General features: G+C 39.5%; 1 protein-coding gene across 1 annotated transcript in view; it reads left to right on the forward strand.

Annotated features, from left to right (window-relative positions):
* The window catches only part of CCDC171 (coiled-coil domain containing 171), a 164,957-nt gene that overhangs the window by 24,602 nt on the left and 115,911 nt on the right, over positions 1 to 24,444 (forward strand). Inside the window, exons 8-10 of the mRNA XM_058424068.1 lie at positions 7,852 to 7,944; positions 13,208 to 13,368; positions 20,088 to 20,226. Coding sequence (XP_058280051.1) covers positions 7,852 to 7,944; positions 13,208 to 13,368; positions 20,088 to 20,226 — 393 coding nt within the window. The remainder of the gene's footprint in view (positions 1 to 7,851; positions 7,945 to 13,207; positions 13,369 to 20,087; positions 20,227 to 24,444) is intronic.

Below are 24,444 nucleotides of genomic sequence, written 5' to 3' on the forward strand. Positions count from 1 at the left end.
TGCCTCCACTATGTATACTGACATGCAGTGCTAAACAAGTGTGCTTGTATTAGCTTGGTAATGCTGCTGTGATGCAAAGAGGACTTGGGGAATGGTTAATATCTGTATTTATATGAGGTGTATGTATGTGCAATACTTGAAGGCTGTGGGTTTATTTCTTATTCTCTCTAAGTTTAGATAGCAACCAAAAACAAAACTAACTCCTCACGAATCTAGAAACATAAATTTTGGGTTTTTTTCTCTTTATAAGGTGCACTGTTAATTAAGTTCTGGTTCTCATCAGAAAGGCTTGTAAAAGCTCCAAGCGCTGTAAGAAAGGACTCATTCCTCAACAGTCTGTTGACTGTTAAACTGTTTGTTTTCTGTGAATGCACACTTCTTGGCAGCTTACATCTACTTAATCTTCTGCTTCAGAGAGTCTCCACAGTGCATAACTGTCATCCAGGAGTTCTAGCTACTGTGACTGTCATACATTAGTTACTACATGCTTAGTACATAGTATACTTATATGTATATATCTAAAGAGGTATACTTTCTCTAGATAAAAATATATAGTACCACATACTTAGCGGATTCTAAGCACTGCAGGTTTTGTAATGGGAGCTCTCTGATGTCTCCAAAGTTATATTTCTCGAGTGACAAACTCACTGACATAATGACTTCTGCAAAGCATTTGACTGTCTTGTACAACATCCTTGTCTATGAAATGGAGTGACATGGATTTGATGACTGCAGCACTTGGCACATAAGGAATTGGCTGGATGGTTGCCCTGAAAGGGTTATGGTTGATGGCTTGATGTCCAAGTGGAGAGTAGTCATCAGCTAGGGATTGATATTGGTACCAGTGCTTTTTAACGTCTTTGTCAGTGATGACAGCGGCATCAAGTGCACCCACAGCAGCTGTGCTGACAGCATTGAGCTGTGTGGGGCAGTTGACACACTGGAGGGTAGGGATGCCGTTTAGAGGGACCTTGACAGGCTTGAGAGGTGGGTCTGTGTAAACCTCTTGGAGTTCAGCAAGGACAAGTAAAGGGTCCTGCACCTGCCCCAGGGACATCCCAAGCATGAATACAGGCTGGGCAGAGAATGGAGTGAGAGGCCTGCGGGGAAAGACCTGTGGGGATGGGAGGCTGGACATGGGCCAGCAATGTGTACTCACAGCCCAGAGACCCATCTGCATCCAGGGCTGCATTGAAAGCAGTGTTGGCTGCAGGGCCAGGGAGGGGATTCTGCCCCTCTGCTCTGCTCTGTTGAGACCCCACCTGCAGTGCTGCATCCAGCTCTGGTGTCCCAACATAAGAGGCACATGGACCTGTTGGGGCAAGTCCATAGGAGGCAGAACCATGAAGATGATGAGGGGGCTGGAGCACCTGAGGGACTTGGGACTGACCGTTCAGCATGGAGAAGGCTCTGGGACACCTTATAGCAGCCTTCCTGTACCAAAAAGGAGCCTACAAAAAAGCTGGAAAAAGACTTTTTATAAGGTCATGTAGAGATAGAAGCAGGGGGAATGGCTTTAAACTGACAGTAGGTTTAGATTAGATGTTATGAAGAGTTTCCCTACTATGAGGATGATGAGGCACTGAAACTAGTTGCCTGTAGAAACTGCAGGCAGGGTTCAAAGCCAGGTTGGATGGGGTTTTGAGCAAGATGGCTTAGTGGAAGGTGATGTTTAGTGTTGTTCCACACACAAACTATTTAATGATTCTATGCTAATAGACTTCATCTCAGAGAGGAGCTTCCTCTTCATAATCTCCTGTGTCATTATATTATTGAAGCCCAGTTTGTAGACTGCTTAGTCTTATATTACTTTCAGATCAAAGTTGTTCCAATAGTGTTTTATGTAGCCCTCAGGAGGAGCTAGTAACAAGTTATGAGTCTTGTCTATGTGCTTCTATAGAGTAACAGTGTCAATTCGTGTGAAGGACTTTACTAATCTACTGAGCATGAGAACCAAGAGGCATCTTTCCCCCACAAGGGACTTTCTTTTAGAAAGAGAGTGCAGCTCACATGGCTTCTCCAGCTGCAACTCAGTAGCAGATAGGAATGGACTTGGCCTTTATCTAAAGGCAGCCAAACTATATCAGTTTTGCAGACCTAGTTGTTTTTACCCTTTCTTTAATCTGAAGTCAAGCATATGGCTTATCTTGCAGCTCCCATGCTTGTGCAATTGTTCGTCCAGTGTAACGCAAGTCAAGCATGGCTATTCTGTCACTGATATGTATTTCTGTAGACTTTAAGTGAGGGTTAGCTACACTGTCAGGCTGAAAGAACATTTACTTCAGTGGTTAAGAATTGTTTGTATTTTAAGTAACTTTATAGTTACTAAAGGTTGTTTATTTTCTGGACAGGAGATGGCTCCACCTTACCATGATCAAGAGGTATCAGCATTTCTAACACTAGGTGCAAGTGGTCAGCACATCTCCCATAGAAGTGTTTAGACCCCTTGGTTTGAGCTTTGAGCCACAGGGAAATGCTTTTAAGTAGGCAAAAGATCTGAGTCTGAATATAGATACACACAGACAGAATGGTTGAATGGTGATCCAGATACGAGGTTCATGTGTGTCTTCTTCACTTAAAATTGTCTTGGCTGACCATTTCACATAGTGGTTGTACCTAAGTGTTCGGTAAGTGTAAGTATCCTGATAACTAAAACATCTTGCAGAAGGGGTTTAAATAGAAGCAACAAAGAGAAAAATTACTTCCATTAATGTAGCTAAGCTTAGTAAGTGTTGCAAGTGTATCTTTCTCTTTTTTCCCCTACTGTTTGCTTATCTGATAAAGGGTATTTTTTGTAAATGTCAGACAGGAAATGTGGTATTGCACAATGTGTCATGTAGGATACTAAATTAAGGCTTTCAGTTTGGAGTATACCAATACTCAGAAATATTGCAGTGCTTCAAGTGTGAGGAACAAAAAAGTGGAAGCCACAAAGGACAGCTTGGAAAATGGTATTACAAACCATAAGCATGCAGAAAATGTCTCCACATTAGCATTGATATGCAATGTGACACTGAAAAAAGTGACTGAATCTTTAGAGATTAAACATAAAGCATGTTTGCCCACAAGTTTAAATGCTGACATTGAATTTTTCTTAGTCACTTATATTTACTGTTTCTTAAAAGTGGGAATTCTCTCTGTGCTATCATAGCAACTGATCCCAGCTATCTTTGTTCTTTAAATTAAGGGTGAAATCAATCAGCTTGAATTTCTAAGGAAATTTCTGAAATTCCACAAGTTTGTCTGCTATCTTAAGTAAGATGTCTGCCTTCATATGTCTTGTTAATTGCACATGAAAGTAACAAGTGACTGAATCCTTTTGAATAACCAGTGTTTTCTATGTTGGATGAGCAAACGCTTTGTAATCGGTGGAGAACTTGCGTTTTGGTCCATCTTGAGATGGATTTGGACCTGATAAGAAACTTTCCATGTTAAACCAGTATGTATTCCCATTTGATTCCCAGATACGAGCCTATGATCTGGATATCTGTGACCTGCAAGCTTACTCTAGATGGTTTTCACACAGCTTCTTTTTTGTAGAAATTTTCAGACATGATTCAGTAAGGATACTGATTCTCAGCTTTAATTTGATTCGAAGAGGTTTGCCTGTCTAACATGTTTCTGATGCCAGTATCTTTCCTTTTGTCAGACAGGAAAACAAAGCTCATTCCTGTTTGTCTTTTTGGAGCTTTTACTGTGGTTTTACAGGTTAGACCCATCCCTGACATTTTTCTTCTACTCACGGAATGTGTAATATATTGTTCTCACTGGTGGAATATGCAGCATCTCACTGTGAAGGGAAGTGCATATAAGTATCAGAAGAACCTGTTTGAACCTTTATCAGCAAAATAAAATAGATTTTCTATATGGCATTTTGTTGCAGCTGTATTCTTCCCAACTGAGTCTTCAAACTCAGCTTTGAATACAGGTGCAAATTCTGTGGCTGATGTAGAGTTTGATAGACTGAAATACCAAGATACTTTTCCTTAGAGCAATCTGAGAAAATCTGAATTCCTTTCTATTAATAACTCTGTATTGATTAGCCATGCTTAAGCAGTAGTGGCTGGTTTGATGTCTTTCATGAAGTTTGGATTTTTTTTCTGACTAATTTCTCAATGATCTGCTGGCATCTCACTTGGTTTAAATTTGCTAGAGGTATGATGAAGCATAAGCTTTAGCAAGGTAACCATAGAGCAGACGAAAAAGAATATTCAGTGCTCCACATTCAGCATGTACATGACTTCCTCAATTCACATCTGTAGTTTTTCTGAAAGCTCTTTTAAGTATTCAGTCTTCTGGGTATAGTATATAGACTGGTAAAATATGGTTAAGGTTTGCCTGAGTAATCTTCTGAGACTTTTGGCTAGAACACAACTTACTCTTCATCTTTGGCTTCTAATAGTACAAAAAATTAGTGGTAGGTCTATCAGATTTCTGACAGTGACTTGTCTTGAATAAAAAGATTTATTTCTTTCCCTGGCTCTTAGTTTCTTGGAGTTATAGTGAGCTAATTTAAATAAGATTGTAAAAATCAAAATTGTAACAAAGTTCTGAGACAAAGCTTTAAAGAATCAAACTCTGGAAGAACAGGCACATCAAAAGAATAGGGCATTGATGTGTTTAACTTTAGGAAGAAACACAAGTTTTGAAGAAGTTATTTTTTCATGCCTTTATATAGGGATATAATATGTTAGATGATACTTAGATGTCAAAGTTTAGTTTTAGTTTCTAATTCAGTTTTTTGGGTGTATACTATCTTGAATTTATTTGAATGCTTTACATTGGATAGCTGTCAGGTACATCTGGCTCTTCTTTGGTAATGAAGATCATAACTCTTTTCCAGTAGGCTAGATACACTGTCCTGTTTGTAAAAATGAACTCTTTCTGTGTCTGGAATGCCAATTTTTGCCAATCTTCTTTTTTTTTTTTTTTGGGAATAGGCATGCTAATTCTTGTTGCAAAGGCAACATCCACAATTGTTACTGTTTAAATGGAATTACTCCTGCTTCAGACATCAAAAGAATAATATATTGGCACTTTTTATGGAAGTCTGCCTGCCTTCCTCACTTACTGTCCCAGGATTTTCTTAGGACTAAGGCTTCTGTATTTCTGGGAGTTTGTGTTTCCTTTGAACCACATGGCTTGTCCTTGCATTTAGTGTCTGTCATATTAGCTCAAAGGGACAGACTTTTCTTTTAAAGAGCTATACCAAGAACTGATACTTGCATATAGTTGTTCGGGAGAATCTTGTTTCTCTAGTTTTTAATTCTTGCAAATGCCGTCATTCAAGATATTATTTTTTTAATTCAGCTTTTATTTTTCATCTTGAGACTGAAAAAATCTAACAGTTTCAGGGGCTTTCATTTGAGAAGATAAGTTAACCATTTTGGTGGTGTTTTGCATCTCTGGTTTCAGCTGGAATGGGGTTGAGTTGAAGGTATAATTAGTTGCTCAGGAAATAAAATAAGACTTATAAGTTGAATTCAGTACAGAGTTTGTGAATTAGTATGTTGTGCCTGAAAACTTTACTTTCAGAATCACTTTTTTTAATTTCAGTGTTTGCTGTAAGAATAGACAAGCCAGCCAAAGACAGAAAGGTGTTTTTCCTCTTTTGGATATTCAGTGAAATATTCTTAGTGAAGTTTCCATTTCTTAATTTAATTTTTTTAAAATTTCATTTTCTACTCTGAATGTTGTAATAGATACCTTCCTCACTGTTTCATTTGTCTTCTGTCAAACTTAAAATAGAATTATTTTCAGACAGACTTTTAAAATGTTTTTTTAAAAAGTGAAATCCACATCACTTGTATTTATTATTGACTTTTAATAGGCTGGCAGTATTTTTGAGTAATATTATCCTATTAACAGATGTTCATCTGTGGGAGGATGCTAAGGAGTCCTTCAAAACTGAAGCAGGACATAGTTTGCTAATTCTCTATTAATGGCAAAGGGGATTAGGAGCTGATGTTTGCAAGGAATAATACTTAGAGAATGTAAAGTATCTTAATCAAGCTATTTTTCACAGAATCACAGAATAGGTAAGGCTGGAAGGGACCACAGAGGGTCATCTGGTCCAGCCTCCCTGCTTAAGCAGGGTCATCCCAGAGCACATGGCACAGGATCACGTTCAGATGGTTCTTGAATATCCCCAGTGAGGGAGACTCCACACCCTCTCTGTTCAATCTGTTCCAGTGCTCACTCACTGCACAGTGAGAATTTCCTCCTCATGTTCAGATGGAGCATCCTTTGTGTCAGCGTGTGCCCACTGCTTTTTAGGTTACTGCTTGGCACAACTGATCCATCCCCTGACACCCTCTCTTCAGATATTCACAGACATCTCTGCTCAAGACTGAACAGGCCCAGCTCCCTCAGCCTTTCCTCCCCAGAGAGATACTCCTGTCCTCTCATCATCTTTGTCACCCTCCTCTGGACTGTCTCCAGCAGCTTAGTGTCTCTCTCGTCCTGGAGAGCCCAGAACTGGACACAGAATTCCTGATGTGCCTCACCAAGGCTGAGCAGAGGGGCAGGATCACCTCCCACATCCTGCTGGCAGTGCTCTTCCTGATGCACCCCAGAACACCAATGACCTTTTTGGTCATAAGGCCACTGCTGGCTCATGAACCCCAGGTCCTTCTCCTCAGAGCTGCTCCCCAGCAGATCAGCCCTGAGTCCATGCTGGTGCCTGGGGTTACTCCTCCCCAGTGCAGGACCCTGCATTTGCCTTTGTTGAAGTTCAGACAGTTCCTCTCTGCCCACCTCTCCACCCTGTCGAGGCCCTTCTGAAGGGCTGCACGGCCCACGGGGTCTGGGCCACTGCTCCCGGCTCTGTGTCATCAGTGAACTCGCTGAGGAGGCATCTGCCCCTTCCTCCAAGGCACTGATGGAGAAGGTAAACAAGACCAGGCCCACTCTTGGATCTGGGGATCACCAACTGTGACAGGCCTCCAACCAGAGCCTGTGCCACTGATTAACAATCTTTTGGGATGTGCCATTCAGACAGCTCTCAGTCCACCTCACTGTCCCCTCATCCAGGCCACAATTCCTAGTTTGTCCACAGGGTGTTGTGGAAGACAGTGTATAAGCCTTGCTGAAGTCCAGGTAGACAGTACCCACTACTCTTCCCAGGTAGTTGTCCCATCATAGAAGGCAGTCAAATTGTCTGAGCATGATTTCCCTTCGCTGAATCCATGCCAGCTTCTCTGATCACTTTCTTATTCTCCATGTTGATAGAATGGTATCGAGAAGGAGGCACTCCATTGCCTTTCCAGGGGTTGAGGTAAGGCCTGACTGGCCAGTAGTTCCCTGGGTCCTTCTTACGCTTTTTGAAGACATTCTTAATTATGAGAATCTTAGCAATATGAAAGTACAGTGGCAGTATTTGTGATTTTTTAAACTTAAGTATGTTAAGAGATACATTTTCAAAGTATCTTCTCTGTGCATCATGTCTCACATTTCCGAAATTGTAGATGTAGATTGTAGATGTAGATTGATACCTCAGTGTATTTCAGAACATACAGAGTATAGTTATGTTGCCTCAAGTGAGCAAATAATGGTACAATTGGAAGAATATTTGACTTGGTTTATTTGCTTTCTGACCCTAGCTGATTATAAAAAAATGCAGCAATAATGTAATGCTACATCAATTTACTTAACTAAATAGAAATATTAAGTTAATAATCTATATATGTATATGTTGTTATATGTGTTTCTTAGTATGAGTTGTCACAGTTCCAAAGCAGTTCAGATATATCAGTTTGGTGTATGGAGTCCCAATATACTTAATGAGTTGAATAAACTTGGTGTCGTATTACCATCTCTCTGAATTTAAATATCATCAAAATGTACTTTTAGGCAGCTGCAGTGAGAGCAAAGAAACTGGAAGAAAACATTGAAGCCGAGAGGGCATCACATTTAGCATCCAATTTTACTTCAGAGATCATCCAGGTAAACTCTTCTATTTAATATTTCATAGAAGTTTCCAGTGAAAAGTTGTGAAAGTGCTCCAGAAAATAAGAACACTTGCTCCAGTGAAAAACCTAAATAGATTTATTGCAGTAAATAACAAAATCATAAAAACAAATATATAAATAGAATAGAAGAGTATCTGCTTTTCAGGAAACTTTAAAGTTATTAGAATAAATCACAGAATCACAGAATCACAGAATAATGAGGTTGGAAGAGACCTCTAAGATCATCAAGTCCAACCTATGCCTTAACACCTCAACTAGACTATAGCACTAAGTGCCATGTCCAGTCTTTTTTTAAACACATCCAGAGATGGTGACTCCACCACCTCCCTGGGAAGACAATTCCAGTGCTTTATTATTCTTCCAGTGAAAATTTTTTTCCTAATATCTAACCTGTACCTTCCCTGACGTAGCTTGAGACTGTGTCCCCTTGTTCTGTCAGTTGCTGCCCAGTGGAAGAGACCGACCCCCACCTGTCTACAACCTCCCTTCAGGAAGCTGTAGAGAGTGATAAGGTCACCTCTAAGCCTCCTCTTCTCCAGGCTAAACAACCCCAGCTCCTTCAAACGTTCCTCATAGGGCTTGTGTTCCAAGCCCCTCACCAGCCTCGTTGCCCTCCTCTGGACACACTCAAGCATCTCAATATCCTTCCTGAACTGAGGGGCCCAGAACTGGACACAGTACTCAAGATGTGGTCTCACCAGTGCCGAGTACAGGGGAAGAATGACCTCCCTACTCCTGCTGGTCACACAATTCCCAATGCAGGCCAGGATGCCATTGGCCTTCTTGGCCACCAAGGCACATTGCTGGCTCATATTCAACCAGCTGTTGACCAGCACCCCCAGGTCCCTTTCCGCCTGAACACTGTCCAGCCACACTGTCCCCAGCCTGTAACGCTGTAGGGGATTTTTGTGGCCAAAATGTAGAACTCGACACTTAGACTTATTAAACTTCATGCTGTTGGACTCTGCCCATTCATCCAACCGATCTAGGTCTCTCTGCAGAGCCCTCCTCCCTTCCAACGGATCAACACAAGCTCCCAGCTTAGTGTCGTCTGCAAATTTACTAATGAAGGACTCAATGCCCTCATCCATGTCGTCTATAAAAATATTAAATAGAACTGGTCCCAGCACAGACCCCTGAGGGACACCACTGGTGCCTGGCCACCAGCTGGATGCTGCCCCATTCACCACCACTCTCTGGGCCCGGCCATCCAGCCAGTTCCTAACCCAGCACAGAGTGCTCCTGTCCAAGCCGTGGGCTGCCAGCTTATCTAGGAGTATGCTGTGGGAGACAGTATAAAAGGCCTTGCTGAAGTCTAAATAGACAACATCCACAGCCTTTCCTGCATCCACCAGGCAGGTCACCTGGTCACAGAAGGAGACCAGGTTGGTCAGACATGACCTACCCTTTGTAAACCCATGTTGACTGGGTCTGATACCCTGGCCATCTTGTAAGTGCTGTGTGTTAGCACTCAGTATGAACTGCTCCATTATCTTACCTGGTACTGAGGTCAGGCTAACTGGTCTGTAATTACCAGGATCCTCCTTCCTACCTTTTTTGTAAACGGGTGTCACATTGGCCAGTTTCCAATCGCCTGGAACCTCGCCAGTGAGCCACGACTCCTGATAAATGATGGAGAGCGGCTTCGCAAGCTCATCTGCCAGCTCCCTCATCACCCTAGGGTGGATCCCATCTGGTCCCATTGATTTATAAATATCCAAGTGTCCCAGCAGTTCTCTGACTGCCTCCTCTTGGATAACAAGAGGACCATTCTGATCCCTGGCACCTCCTACCAACCCCTGAGGACAGTTGTCTTGAGGATAAGCTGTCCTACCAATAAAGACTGAGGCAAAGAAGGCATTAAGCATTTCCGCTTTTTCCTCATCTTTAGTTACTAAGTTGCCTGCCTCATCCAATAAGGAACCAAGGTTGGTTATACCCTTCCTTTTATTATTGATATATTTGTAAAAACTTTTTTTTATTGTTTTTAACAGAAGTTGCCAAGTTAAGTTCAAACAGGGCTTTGGCCTCCCTGATTTTTTTTCTACATGCCCTAGCAGCTCCCTTAAATACTTCCTGAGAAATCAGTCTCTCCTTAAAAAGATGATACATCTTTTTTTTATTTCTAAGTTCCTTCAAAACCTCATTGCTCATCCAGACTGGATGTTTGCCTCGTCGACTCATCTTTCGGCACACAGGGACAGTCTGTTCCTGTGCCCTCAAGATTTCCGTCTTGAAGCACACCCATCTCTCCTGGACTCCTTTGTTTTCAAGGACTGTTTCTCAAGGAACTCTCTGAATAAGTCTCTTAAATAGGCCAAAGTCTGCCCTCCGGAAGTCCAGTGTAGAGATCTTATTGATATTTCTCCTTATTTCACCAATTATCGAGAATTCTATAATTTCATGATCACTGTGCTCCAAGCGGCCTCCAACCTCCACATCACCCACCAGTCCATCTCTATTTGTGAACAATAGGTCTAACATAGTCCCTCCCCTGGTGGGCTTGCTCACCAGTTGTGACAAAAAGTTATCCTCCACACACTCTAAAAACTTTCTAGATTGCTGTTTTTCTGCTGTATTAAGTTCCCAGCAGATGTCTGGTAGGTTGAAGTCACCTACAAGAACAAGGGCTGATGATCCTGAAACATTGTTCAGTTGCTTATAGAATAAGTTGTCCACCTCTTCATCCTGATTGGCTGGACGATAGCAGACTCCCAGGAGGATGTCAGCCTTGTTGGCTTTCCCCTTAATTTTTACCCATAGGGACTCTACTTCATCATCATTAGTTTCAATACCTATGACATCCAAAACTCCCCTAATATAAAGGGCCACCCCTCCACCTCTTCTCCCTTTTCTGTCTCTTCTGAAGAGCTTGTAGCCATCTAGCGCAGTGCTCCAACTATGTGAGTCATCCCACCATGTTTCTGTGATGGCAACAATATCATAGTTCCTCTGATGCACCATGGCCTCTTGCTCTGCCTGTTTGTTACCCATGCTGCGTGCATTGGTATACATGCACCTTAGCTGGGCTACTGATTTCTCCCTTAACACAGTCTTACCATCCTTGGGCCTGCTTCCACACAGCCCAGATGCATCCCCTTCCCCCTTCAAACCTAGTTTAAAGCCCTCTCAATAAGGTCTGCCAGTTCATGGGCTAAAAACCTCCTGCCCTTAACAGAGAGATGTATCCCATCTGATTCCAGTAGAGCAGGTGCCATAAAGGTTGCTCCATGATCAAAGAATCCAAAATTTTGCCAATAACACCAACCCTTGAGCCATTTGTTAAAGATGTGGATTCTCCTATTTCTTTCATCATTTTTCTCTGCCACCAAAGGAACTGAGCAGAACACTGCTTATATACCTGTCCTATCAACCTCTTGACCCAGTGCCCTAAACTCCCTTTTGATCGCCTTGACACCCCTTTTTTCAATCTGATCACTGACAGCCTGGAGTATCAGCAGTGGGTAATAATCAGAGGGCCGAATCAGCCTAGGAAGTCTCTCAGTAATGTTTCATACCTGGGTTCCAGGGAGGCAGCAGACCTCCCTGTGGGATGGGTCAGGTCGACATATGGGGCCTTCTGTCCCCCTCAGAAGGGAATCACCCACTACGATCACCCTTCTTTTTTTCTTGATGTTAGAGGTAATAATCCATTTTTTAGACGAGTCGTAATTGGAAGTCTCACTGGGCAGATAATTTTCTTCTAAATTATCTGTCTGGCTCTCTAGATCCAGGGCCTCATACCTATTCTGAAGTGGCACCTGGCTAGAGGATGGAGGGCAGGAGGGATTATTGTTACGACCACCCCGAGCAGGGACCCGTTCCCATTCCCCTTCATCTACCAGGTGCCCCTCTATTGCCTGAGAGTGAGAGGCATATGGGTCCTCTGACTCCTGGTGGGCCTCCCATAAGGATGTAAGGGCTGAACTCCACCAGTCTATTTCCCTTTCACTATCTCTGATACTTCTTAATCTTTCATCTTCCTCCCTAAGCTCAGCCACTAGCGAAAGGAGGTCATTCACTTGTTCACACCGTAGGCAGGCCTTCTCCACAACATCCCCTGAAGCCACTGACAAGCTCAAACACTCCGGGCAGGAATGGGTCTGTACAGACACATCCTTTTTGGATAATAAAATAAGATGTCACATTTGTAAGTTTGAGAATTCCCACTAGCATTTAAACAGTTAGGGAAAGGGAAATATTTCACTATAGTTAAAAACTATACTACTGTTTAAATATCCCGCCCTGTATCTTCTGAATGGCTACTTACAGCAATTTGGAGATACAATGTATACATCCAACTTGTCCAGAGGTGAGAGCATAATGCATCCTGAAACTGCAGTTTCAGACAATTTCTCAGAGTACATTTCAGCTCCAGAGTTATGATACTTGCAGTTACCAGTAAAGATTGATTGTATGAATAAACCTAGTATATATACCTGAACATTAGAAATTTGTGTTCTTAAACTGTGTCACACGGTGTTGGACTCAGTAAAATAATTGTGGTTTATTTTTAAAAAGTTTGAAAAAACGGAATGATAATTGCTTACTAGTATCATATGAGTTAACAGATTAACTGGAATTCAGAAAAACTAAGGAAGAAAAAGGGAAATTGGTATCTTTTTATCCCTATTTTTTGAGTAACAAAAATAAGCATTGCCATTATTTTCGTGATCTTATGTATAGGCACTTAAATTTAAAAAGTGATAATTAAACTAGTAGAAAAGATCTAGGTTGCTTAATTTCCTCTCTATTTCTGAAACATACAAAGGAATTGAGAGGATAACATTCCTTAAATTTAGAGACTTGGGTTTTATGGGTAATAACTGATAAAGTATTTTTCCTTGTTTATATACATGAACAAGCTAGAAGTGTGCATTGTTCTGAAAGAAGGTGTAGCCTTTATTGCTAGTCCCACACTTCATGAGTCTATTAAAAACTAGAATTTCCCTGGAAAGCTTCAGTATTAATAAGAACTGAAAATGTTCAGTTCAGGTGTCTGCCTTCAAATGAGAACAGAAGATACTTTTCATCACCATATCTATTTGTCTCTGGTTTGAACCTTATGTATTCTTACATTTTTATGTGTGTTAGATATTTTTTACATATGTATTTGCTTTTATATTGAATTAATAGAATATACTCTACTGTAAAGTAGAACAGACCATAGAACAGCACTGAAGATCATGTTAGTGTTTCCTAACTTGCTTCAATTGCTTTTTTATCACTTGGTGTAGTTAAGAATTCAAGAACTTGAAGAAGCTGTGCATGTGGAAAAGAACAGACGAGAAGAAGCTCTTTCAGATTTAGAAATGATCAAGGAAGAGTTCAAACGGTTAGAATATGCATACAAGAGTGAAAAACACAAAGCCCAAGAGAACTTGGAAAAACTCAATGTGTAAGTGTCCCTTTAAATTCATTGTAAAATGTCAGTAGACAGCTTGATTACTACTTATAGCTTGTATTTATATAGTTTTCAGTCAGTATAAAATAACTAAATCTAATGCAATTTCCCAAACCAACCTGAAGTTCAGAAGCTGGTGTTCATTAATAACAGGTCAATAGCATTAACCATATGGGTGGGTAAAGGAAATAACTGATCTGTTACTGATCATTTGCTAAAGCAAAAATGTTGGAAATTATAGTTACGACAGGGTCCTGTCTCCTGTTTGTTTTGGAGGAGTGTAGCAAAGCACACATGGCAGGATTAGAACAGACTTTTTTTTTCTTCTGTATACACTTACATTATTATGAAAATATTTTTTTTTCACTTCAGTGAGCTAGATCAATCTTTAAGATTCCTGTTGAGAAGCTGTGTATCATTTATAGTGGTGAGTCTTCATTTTCATCTTTTGAATTATTGTGGAAAGTGTTAATTAGCTAATGAAAATAGAAGAAGGGCTGGAGTATATGAGAGCCGATGAAATTACCAGGGATTCCTTTTCTGCTCAGCACAGTCTACTGTGTCTGTGGTAGCAGATGTTTTTTGGAAGAAAGGTTTTACCATATTCTCTGGGCAGATAGGCTGTTCTGAGTCTTCTTCCTTGGCTGAATGAAGTTTATATTGGGGTGAGAAAATGTCAGAAAGGAGAATGGTGTTGGACACCTCAGACAGAGAACTGAGGAGCAGGTGAAATAAAGGATAATAGTTAATGAAATTTCAGGAAAGAGGGGTTTAAGAAGACATAAAATGGGTATCACACAGTGGGGGTTTGGGGAGAGACTTGAGGTAGTAGAATGGGTTAGGAAAAACAGATTTTGCATCTCTCAGTCTAGGATTATGGGGTCTGTACATAAAAGTGTTTGTGGTGACTTGCTCAAACAAGCAGTAGAGGGGAAAAAAGAAACTGGTTTCCCTACAAAAAGGGAATTTTATGGCCTAAGTCTTCCTATATTTGTGCTTACAGAGATGTTTTTAGCAATATAGTTGAAACTTGTGCTGTTTTATAAACGTCTAGGAGCTCTTTGTTTAAAAAAAATCAAAAGAGGCCTGATGTGCATTTAGGTAAACCAAAGTCACATTACAAAGTGAAAACTTCTTTCTCAAAGAAAACTATATAACTTTTATGATAAAAATTTGTGAAATACATTATAATAGTAATCGAAAATGATTCTTCAGGAAGACTGCAGTTTTCACAGCTGTGAAACAGTAAATATATTTCAAGATTCTCTATAGTTCTAAAATAACATCAGTTAATTAAAGTGTAATCTCATCCTGCCTGTTTTTTTTTTTTTTTTTTTGCTATGAGCTGTGGGTTCTCTGTCAGAAAATACATGACACTAAACTAATACTAAGTTCTTTGCCTTTCTTTGAACTGGAGAAGGCCTAGGCCATTGATTTGACATTTTATTCCATTTTTATTGTTTTCTTTTTAAAAAGATCCTTTGTTGGCAAACCAGCCTTTTTTTGAGGATTGGTTTTTTGATCAGTAGTTTTGCATAACAGGCTATGTTGTACTGTATGAGTTTTTCTTGTATGTAACATTTTGTTCTTAGAGAGCATATGGACTATGGTTATTGTTCTTTTTTTTAATCTTGGTTTGGTTTTCTTAGTTTTTAATTTGGTGTAGTGGTTTTTTTCTTTTCCCTCTGTAGGTTCCTATATTTGGATGGTCTAGAAAATATGGAAAAATATATGTTATAAAAGTTTTCTTGTGTTAGTGTTCTTCCAGTGTTTGTTCTTGAACCATTTCTTCACTTGTTCCAAGACCTAATACTCCAAAGTTCATCTTTGTATTGACATTAGACCAGAAAAATTAATCATCCTCAGTGAAATATGGGGCTTTTTAGTTTGGAGCGGTTTTTTGATTAATGCTTGTTAAGCCATTGTAATTTTCAGTCTAGAAAAAAACTATTCTGTCTTGTCAGCATGGCTGCCGTAACGTGGCTTTCTGTAATCAGTCAGGGAGCTGTTTGTATGAATGTGTTCTGGGAGGCAATAGATGATAATAAAATACTAGCTAATTATCAGCATTTTTAATGTAACTTAAACATCTGTTTAGGTATTTTCCAAACCAAATAGAATTTTACAAGTTTTACCACAAGATCTGTTTTTAAATTTTTAGATTAGTAAATTTGGTTAAAAACATGAGCATCTATAAGTAGTAGCTTTCACTCTTAAAGATATTTTTCTTTATTAGATTATTTGGACCAATATAATTATAATGGTTAGATGTTGAATTGTATTGATAATGGTTAGATGTTGAATTGTATTGTGCATTCAAGAGTGTTTTGTTCCTTGTGGGAATATTTTATCTAGATGTATGAAGATATTTCTTTGAGAATTGAAGGGGTTTTATGCCTAAGATATTTTTGATCCACAAAATTTACATCTTTGAAAAATGTTATCATCAAAAAAGAAAAATAAGAGGGTTTTTTAGAGAGTGTATTTATTTGTTTGGACTTGCTGCAGGAAATACCTGAATAATTATATTTTTTGTACTTAAGACTATGAAATACAGTTTTTACAGGTATGGTGCTATTTGCCTTAGGGATTTCAATAGTAGTGCTTACTGAGAAGTAGATACTTTTGTTACTAAAATGCAAGATGAACCTTAAAAAACAGGACAGGACAATTATGTTCAGTCTTTCTTTCTCAGGAAGGCAATTTTCCCTATCCTAGAGGTTTTTTGGGATAAAACAGAATTTATACCTGCTTGAGGTATCTGTTCTATGTGTTAATTGAATATGAGAATAAATATTGTCTAATATCCAATCAGTGCTTTTCACTGCTTGCAATCATGTGTTGATTCAGGCAATTACTACTAGCAGCTTCTGCCAGATGAGTTTTTTTTGAAAACAAATTGTCTTCTGTGATTTCAGAGAATGCAAACCTTTCCATGAAAGTTAAGACAGTTAAAACACAGTTAAAACACTTGGTGGTTTATTTAAGAGATATTGAAGCAACATGAACAGCCTATCCTCACAATTTTGTTAGCTCAGACACCTAAATTTCCAGACCTCTATTAAACTAAGTAATGAATATCAAGCTTTTTCTGTGGTGGACATCAGTCTATTCAGTTCCCTTGAGGTAATTACATGGGCTGGGCAGGTACTGGCTCCTCTGTTTCCTGTGCCCTCTCTATTCTTTGAAGCATACAAGTGTCAGTAACATTGGTGGATATCCGTGATTGCTTTCACTAGACACCTTCTGAGAGAATACAACAGCCTTTGATCTACTTACCTTTGAAGGGTCTGGTCCTTGGACTTCAGACAATGTCGGGATCTTGCCTTTTTCTTTTAAGCCACAGTTTAGCATCCAAACATATTTTCTCTTTTTCTGGAGGGCTTGCATGAGTTTGTCTTTAAGCCTTAGCCAAATGAAAATCTTAGAGGCTTTCATTTGTTGTACTAGAACACTTGTATGTCTCTTTAGCTGGACTTGATGTAAGTAAATAACACCAAAGTTGGAAGCTATGTAATGCAGTAAGAATTTGTTTTCTCAGGAAAAAAAGTGTAGTTATAATAACTGAAACCAAGCAAACAGGCTTTTGTGGGTGGCATAATTTCTTTTTCTTAGAAAAAATATAGTTGTAATAACCAAAACCAAGCTAACAGGCTTTTCTGGGTTGCATAATTTATTAATTAGCTCTGAACCCAGTAGCACTATGTAAATTGCAAGCAATATGGGATTTGGGTCTCTGTGTGAATTTACTTTTCTTGAAGAGTGAGAACATGACATAGAATAATTTGGAGCTGCTTTTGCTGTGAAAGCTGTGAGAGTAGACACTACTTTGGGGGACTGAAACAGGCAGGTTTTGAGGAATAAGAAGTAAACATCTGCAGCTACAGTGAAAAATCAGCCAGGCTGATGCAGAAGCACATAGGTATTTGGAGGACTGCTGAAGTAGTCCTTCAGCTAAAAAGATACAGTAATCTTTAACAAATGAATTAAAAGTCCGAAAGTGACAATATTGATTCAAAAGCTTCAAAATTGGAAGAACTTCAAGGCCTTTGCACTACTTCCCGTTCTAGGGAGATAAAAGTGCTAGGAGAAGAAACAAAGAGATGAGCAACACCTGGATGTTTCTAATGCTGTGAGCTACATCAAAGAACAGTTCCAGTGGAAAGGAATTCCAGGAGATCTGTCGTCCAGCCTGCTGCTCAAACCAATAAAAGTTTTGAGATCAGGCTTTTCTGGGTTTCATCCAGCTAGTCTTGAAAATGTGGAGAATGGAGATGGCACAACCTCTCTGGGAACCTGTACAATAAAGCTGGAAAAGATTTCTCCTTGTCTGAACCCCTTTGGATTCAGTACTTGTCTTGTAGACAAACACTGCTGTGAAGTGATTGGCTGCATTTCCTTGATAACCTCTTTTTAGATACTGGGAGGCCTCAGTTCTTACATGTATTTCTGCTGCTGACCATGGTGGTGACCATTCCCTAAGCCCACCCCCAACTTGGTTACCATACTTGGTTTTTGAACAAAGCTTCTACCCAGCCAGTTATGAGCCACATCACTTTAGGGTGGTCTTGCTTCCTAAATTCAGGTCTTTGCACATGTCATTGTTGAATCTCAGAAGGTTCATTCTGGCCTGTTCTTCCTCCATGACTAGAGAATGGCAGCTCTTCTGTTGAGCGTATCAGTTGTACTGTGTCATGATCTACCCATACCGAGTTCACTGTTCGCTGCAGGTATTCTGAGACTGCACTCTTGGCTTATTCCAGGTGATGGATGAAGCTGTTAAACAGGTTTTTTATAGAACTCTACAGTATTAGTCATATTACAGCTACTACTATTCTAGGCTTTACTATCAAACCACTTTTATCAATGTTATAATTCACATATGTAGACGTAAGTTGTAACAGCTGTAAAAATACTGTGTGAGAAAGTGCTTAAATCCTTTCTAAAATTAAGTTGTATTTTATCTATTTGCCCTCCTTTTGTTCACAGCCCTGATCATTTTATCATTGAGTATAACTGGGTTGGTCAGATATGGTTAAAATTTGGTAACTCCTCCCTGAGTGTTCCCAATCACCTTTGTCTCTTTCAAGAGCCCAAAAAATGTTTCTAGAAGGATTTGTTTCCTAACATTCCAGGGCTGAAATGAATCTCAGTAGTTTATAGTTCCTCGGCTTTTCCTTCTGGCCTTTGCCAAATATAAGTGTGACATTTGCCTTTCTTCGTCAAGGACCTTCCCCAGTTTTTGTGACCTTTCATGATGATAATGAGCAATGTTGCTTTGACATTGGCCACATTTATCCGAGCCTTTGAGTGTAGGTGAGCTGACCAGTTCAATTCTATGGGTTGAGTTTTCACAGGTTATCTCACACTCAATCCTCACCTATTGCTAGCAGTTTTTCTCCTTTTTGTGTCCTTTTACTGACCATAGAGGCTTGGAAGTAGACCTTGTCAGGGAAGATAGAGAACAAAAGGCAGGGACTATGGTTCTCTCTCTGCTGTTGATAAAATAGCTATTTTGTCTAGAAATCTGTTCATGTTTTCTTTCCTGCCATAACAGTGGTAAAATCCCTTCTTGTCTTTGTCATCTTTTGTGAATGTTAATTCTAGTTGCCTTTCCTGAGGCACCTCTTTTCCATCCCTGTATACTTAGGCAATCCCTCAAAATTTTTCCTTGGCTTCCTGTCACTGGCTGTGTCTCCTATTTGCTGTGGTTTGGTCTTGTAGTTTTCTCATGACCCACATTTTTATCCATGCCAGACTTTCTAGATATTTGTTTTCTTGAATACCAGGAGGACTGATGCAGTGCAAGTACTGTTTGAAATGTTGAATTGTCTTCTATTGAAATCATGCTATTCCGAATAGGATTGTCGTGGTTTAAGAATGGTGCTCCCCAATTTAGTGTTCCTACGGAAACACTCCAAACCACTGCTTGATCATCCCTCCTCCTCTTCTTCCTCCTTCTGTGATGGGCTGGAGAGGAGAATTGGAGTCACAAAAAGTAAAGGTCGTGGACTGAGATAAGGACACTTTACTGGACACAATGATGAAATAACACAATGAACTGTAACAGCAACAATACTAACGACAGTGTACAAGGAAAAAAAAGTGATTGATTCACCTGTGATTGCGCACTGGAAACCCCCAGCCATACCCAGTCCCTCTGCCATGCTACCCACAAGGGAGCCCTTCCCCTGTCCCCAGAAAATGACATGAGGTGCTACAGAATAACCTCCAGGTCCTAGGCATGCCCACTGCAGGCTACTGCAAAAATTAACCCTGTTCCGGCCAGAACCGGCGTAAGAATTTAGTCAGATATGTGGAAACTTGAGGAGCAAGCTTTGTACTTGAAATCAGTGTTGATGATGCAAGATGTGATGTCTTTCTGAAGACAACTAATTTGTTAATTAAAATATGATTACTTCTGTTTATTATGTGTAATCTGGAGTCCATATCCAAATGATCAAATTTATGATTAATTTGTGACTGGAAGTCTAACATAAGCCTTGGTAATGGAAAAGAACATAACCATAATGGGAAAGTTTTTCTTAGAAGGAATATATAAGTTTCTTCACTTAAAAAAAAATGAGACAAACAGCTTCATAAGTCATATGATGTGCTAACATGATGTGATACCCAGATTGTCTTTTAAAAATATGTAGAATACTTGATGTAAGTATTTTTGATTAAAATGTTCTAATGTTGAAATTTTACAGATTAGAAAGAGAGTGTTTCTCCTCAAACAATGAAATGAAAGAAGTGATTGAGGAGAAGAAGAAGGTAATTGTAGATCTCTCTGCAAGACTAAGGAATGCCGAAAAAAGCTGCAGAGAATTACAGAGTGAACTTGCAGTGGTAAGACAAAAAGCCTGTGGCACTCGTTGTTTAGGTTTTTTAAACATACTCTGAACATAATCTGCATTTGCTATGCTGAGCTGTGGAATAAATCTGACTTTGCATTAGTCTGATTTTTATTTATATTACGTTGTTTAGCCAAACAAGAGTGAATATAGATAAGATACTGGAGAAGCTAATTCCAAAACGCATTTTAAGTGACACACCAGGTATTTAATTGAGGAGTTATTTGCAAAAAACAACTACTTCAAAAGTATGGCTATGAGTCAAGGGTAACCAGTCTTTGAATTCCTAGTAAAGAAGGCAATTTGTGGATATGGATTATGATTTTGTCTGAAGACTGTTCTATCTTCCTATCCAAGCTTTTTTTCCTCCGGCTTGATTAGTTACCATTGTAGACTTGCCTATTTCTATTTCACATCATGCTCTTAGTGTGAGCATTTGACTGCAAAAATTGTTTGAAAATGTCTTATTTGAAGCTGACAAACTTCTTTTTTTTTTTTTTGAGTTTTTTGTTTGATGTGCATTTGTTGTATTGTATGTATTTTACAGAATTATTTTCTGAAATATTTTTCCTTTTATATGACCAGTTGGTGCCTTCCCACTGTCTCTACGCACGCCAACTTTGAATATCAATTTTGCTGTCCTCTTTATTAGTGCGAGGGTTAAAGCAAAAAGCTTAGGATATCTTCATTAGTGACACAGATGAAGGGTTGGCAGTGCACCCTCAGCAAATTTGCTGATGACACCAAGCTGAGTGGTGCAGTTGACATGCCTGAAGTACAGGATGCCATCCAGAAAGACCTAGACAAACTGAAGAAGGGGACCCATGAAAATCTCGTATTATTTATCAGGACCAAGTGCAAGGTGCTGCATCTGGGTCAGGGCAACCCCTGGTGGTTGAGGGGGATGAGCAGATGGAGAGCAGAAGACCTGGGGATGCTGGAGGATGAAAGGCTAGACGTCACCCCGCTGAGAGAAAGCAAGCCAAATACGTCCTGGGCTACATCCAAAGCAGCCTGGCCAGCGGGGCAGGGGAGGGATTCTAACCCTCTGCTCTGCCTGCTCTGCTCTGGTGAGGCCTCACCTGCAGTGCTGAATCCAGCCCCGGGGTCCCCAGCACAGGATGGCACAGACGTGTTGGAGTATGACTGGAGGAGGCCACCAAGTTATCACAGGGATGGAGCAGCTCTGCTGTGAGGCAGCCTGGAGAAGAGAAGCTTTTGGGATGGCCTAATTGTGACCTTCCAGTACCTGAAAATAGCTTGCAAGAAATATGAATAGAGACTTATCAGAAAGGCATGTAGTAACAGGACAACGGGAATGTCTCCAAACTGAAAGAAGGTTTTTTCCATATTTTGGAAAAAAATCTTTATTGTGAGAGTTGTGAGGGACTTAAACAGGTTGTTCTCGTAACAGAGTAGTTGCGGATGCCCTGTTCTTGGAAGACTTCAAGGCTGGGTTGGATGAGGCTCTGCGCAACCTGGTCTAGCATTAGAACTATATGAACTTTAAGGTTCCTTCCCAACCAAGCTCTTCTATGATTCTATGATCTAGAAAACTCTATTTTTCTTCATTGTATAATTTCAGTATTTCTATAATTAGCCTTTTTTTTTCTCTTATAATAAAGCTTACAGATTTGTGGTTTTGCTTTCTCTTGGACCTATGGGTGCAGATTACCATGATCCCTTCCCTGCTACTGGCACGCATTGTGCTATTCAGTATATAGGAGCAGAGATCTGCATCAGAGAGTCTTCAGATTTGTAGGTGTCTCCTCTTCAGCTGATGAAGTTATTCCATACATTGTCTTAGTGTTATCCACTTCCCAAGTAGATTGGTAACCAATAAATTGAGGACAAATAAAATTATAGAACTGTTTTTCCTTTGGGAGCTTCTTCAATGCAAGCACTAAAAGTAAAAGTATTAAAAGACATTTGCTGCCTTAGTCAACCTGAAAAAATAATTTTATCAGGCACAAAAAGAAGACAAAGAAAAATTCCATAGTAAAATGTATATTATACCTGACAAGAATTCAGGATGAAATTCTATTCACACTTAAGGTTTTTTGGTAATGACAACAGTATTAAATGCTGTACTCAAAATGAACGTTGTGTTACTGAAAGTAAAAGCAAGTAGATTGCACCACTTGAAAGAACTGTTTTATTCATATAGCAAGTTTTTTTAATTGTTTTATTGGAATGATTTCAAGCCACAAGACTGTCTTAAACAGGTAATAAAAATACTCATTTTCTGAATACTTGTATTAGTGGTACTCTGTGGGATTAGATTTTTATCACCTTTGATGGCTTTGTATTTTTCCAGAAGACTTGTGTTATTTGATTGGGAAGCAGGAGTGCCTGTGTGTGGTCTTGTTTACTCAGTATAGACAGTGTTTTTGTTATTTTTCTTCCCAAAATCAAAAAGCAGAAGGCTACAGCAGAAACTAAGTATAAATAACATTCATTATACTGTTATTAGGCTTCCCTTTATTTATACTAAAATTGGATGAAATTGTCAGTGCATTCTTTTCCCTTTATTTCCACCTTCTGCTTTCTTGATCTGTTAATTACTTTCTTATATTTTGTACTATTATTAGACATTCTGAATACATATTTTCCACCTTAGTCTGGTAATCTTAAGTTGGTTTCTCACGGTACTGTTAACATACAAGTAAATGTTTTTTGTTTGTAAAATATTTGTAAGATTAAAAAAGTACATTATTTTGAAACTTTATATGAAAAAGTGCTCTTTTTTCCTTAATGATTCAGTTAAATATAGAGTAAGCAGTTATTCTGCTTGTAATTTTTAATATCAGCATGTGGCAGAAGTTTGCCAGAAACTTGCATGGGTCAAATGTGATAGGATCCGTTACCAGAAAACAAAATTGCTTATGAATGCTCAGCATGAGAAAGCTCTCAATATTTACATTATGTTTACTTGAGGAAATTGGTCTCAAGCTTGTAATTATTTCTAGCTAGGGTTTCTAGATTTTTTTTATTTTTGAGAATAGGAATTAAGCAGAATGGGCTTTGTGATTTAAACCTTGGTTTAAATTGAAGCAGCCCCTGCTGTATTCCTGCCCCAACGAAAAAATAAGAGATATCTTTAGGAGTTTTAAATTACTCAGGGTATTTATATCTCTAGTGCCTCGTAGTGGATGATCTTAATATGGGACAAGCAGGATATGTTAAACCTTTATTTTCTGAGAAATGAAAATTGAAATTTGGCAAACTTGCCACTTCACCAGAAGCCATATTAGGAAAGTGAAATTATTAAAATATTGTATCTTAGTATATATTCCTTTAATTTCGAAGACATGTCTATTCATTTCCATCCCTTTTTATAGATTCTATCAGAACTAGCATAATTTGTATATAAGTTCCATATTAGAGTGCACACAGCTTGTCTTTTCCCCCATGGCATGGAAATCTTTCTCTTACAACCATGCCTGAAGTCATGCTCTGCTTGCGTCTCAGCTGTCCATAAAAGCCTTGTAGGTTATCGTACACTGAATGTCAGAGCAGAAGTGTTTGAGAATCTAGCTCCAGGTCACACACACTAAGCATTGTTCTTTAGCAGAAATTGCCTAGGTATTGACGGAACAAACGATGAAGTACCCTGAGCATTATGATTCTCTTCTACAACTTCTGTGGAGTAGAAGCTGGTACACAATGGGAAAGATGTAAATGTCATCTAGGCAATTTAATGTGGACAGTTTCTTTCAATTAAAAAAAAAAAAAAATTCCCAGTCCTGATATATACTCTTAATTAATTTTGTGCTAATGATTGTTAAGTGATGTTTTACGTTGATTTTTTTTTCTTGCCTTATTGTTGTGGTTCTTTAGAGAGACCCAGACGACTGTTGATGGCATAAGGCACAGAGCCTGCTCCCTCGCCAGGGGCATATCATGGCTTTATTCTGGGATCCTGCCCCTGCCAGCCAGAGCTCCTTTAGCTCCTTCCCCATCCCTGCCGGTGCCAGAGAGACCGAGGCCCTGCCTGTTCCAGGGCTTTTTCCCCGGGGGAAAGGACCTAGGGGCAGGGACAAGCCACTACCCAATCAAGGATAAGGTGGGAGTGGAACTGAGTTGGGTTACCTTCCAATATGGGAGGGTGGGCAGGGCCAAGCAGGGACAAACCACCTGATACCGTTCCCAAGGGGAACAGGGAAGAAAACATTACAAACCCCAATATAAAAATGAAACACAATATAAACCC

Source organism: Hirundo rustica, chromosome Z, assembly GCF_015227805.2.
Source record: "Hirundo rustica isolate bHirRus1 chromosome Z, bHirRus1.pri.v3, whole genome shotgun sequence".
NCBI classification, from domain to species: Eukaryota; Metazoa; Chordata; class Aves; order Passeriformes; family Hirundinidae; genus Hirundo; species Hirundo rustica.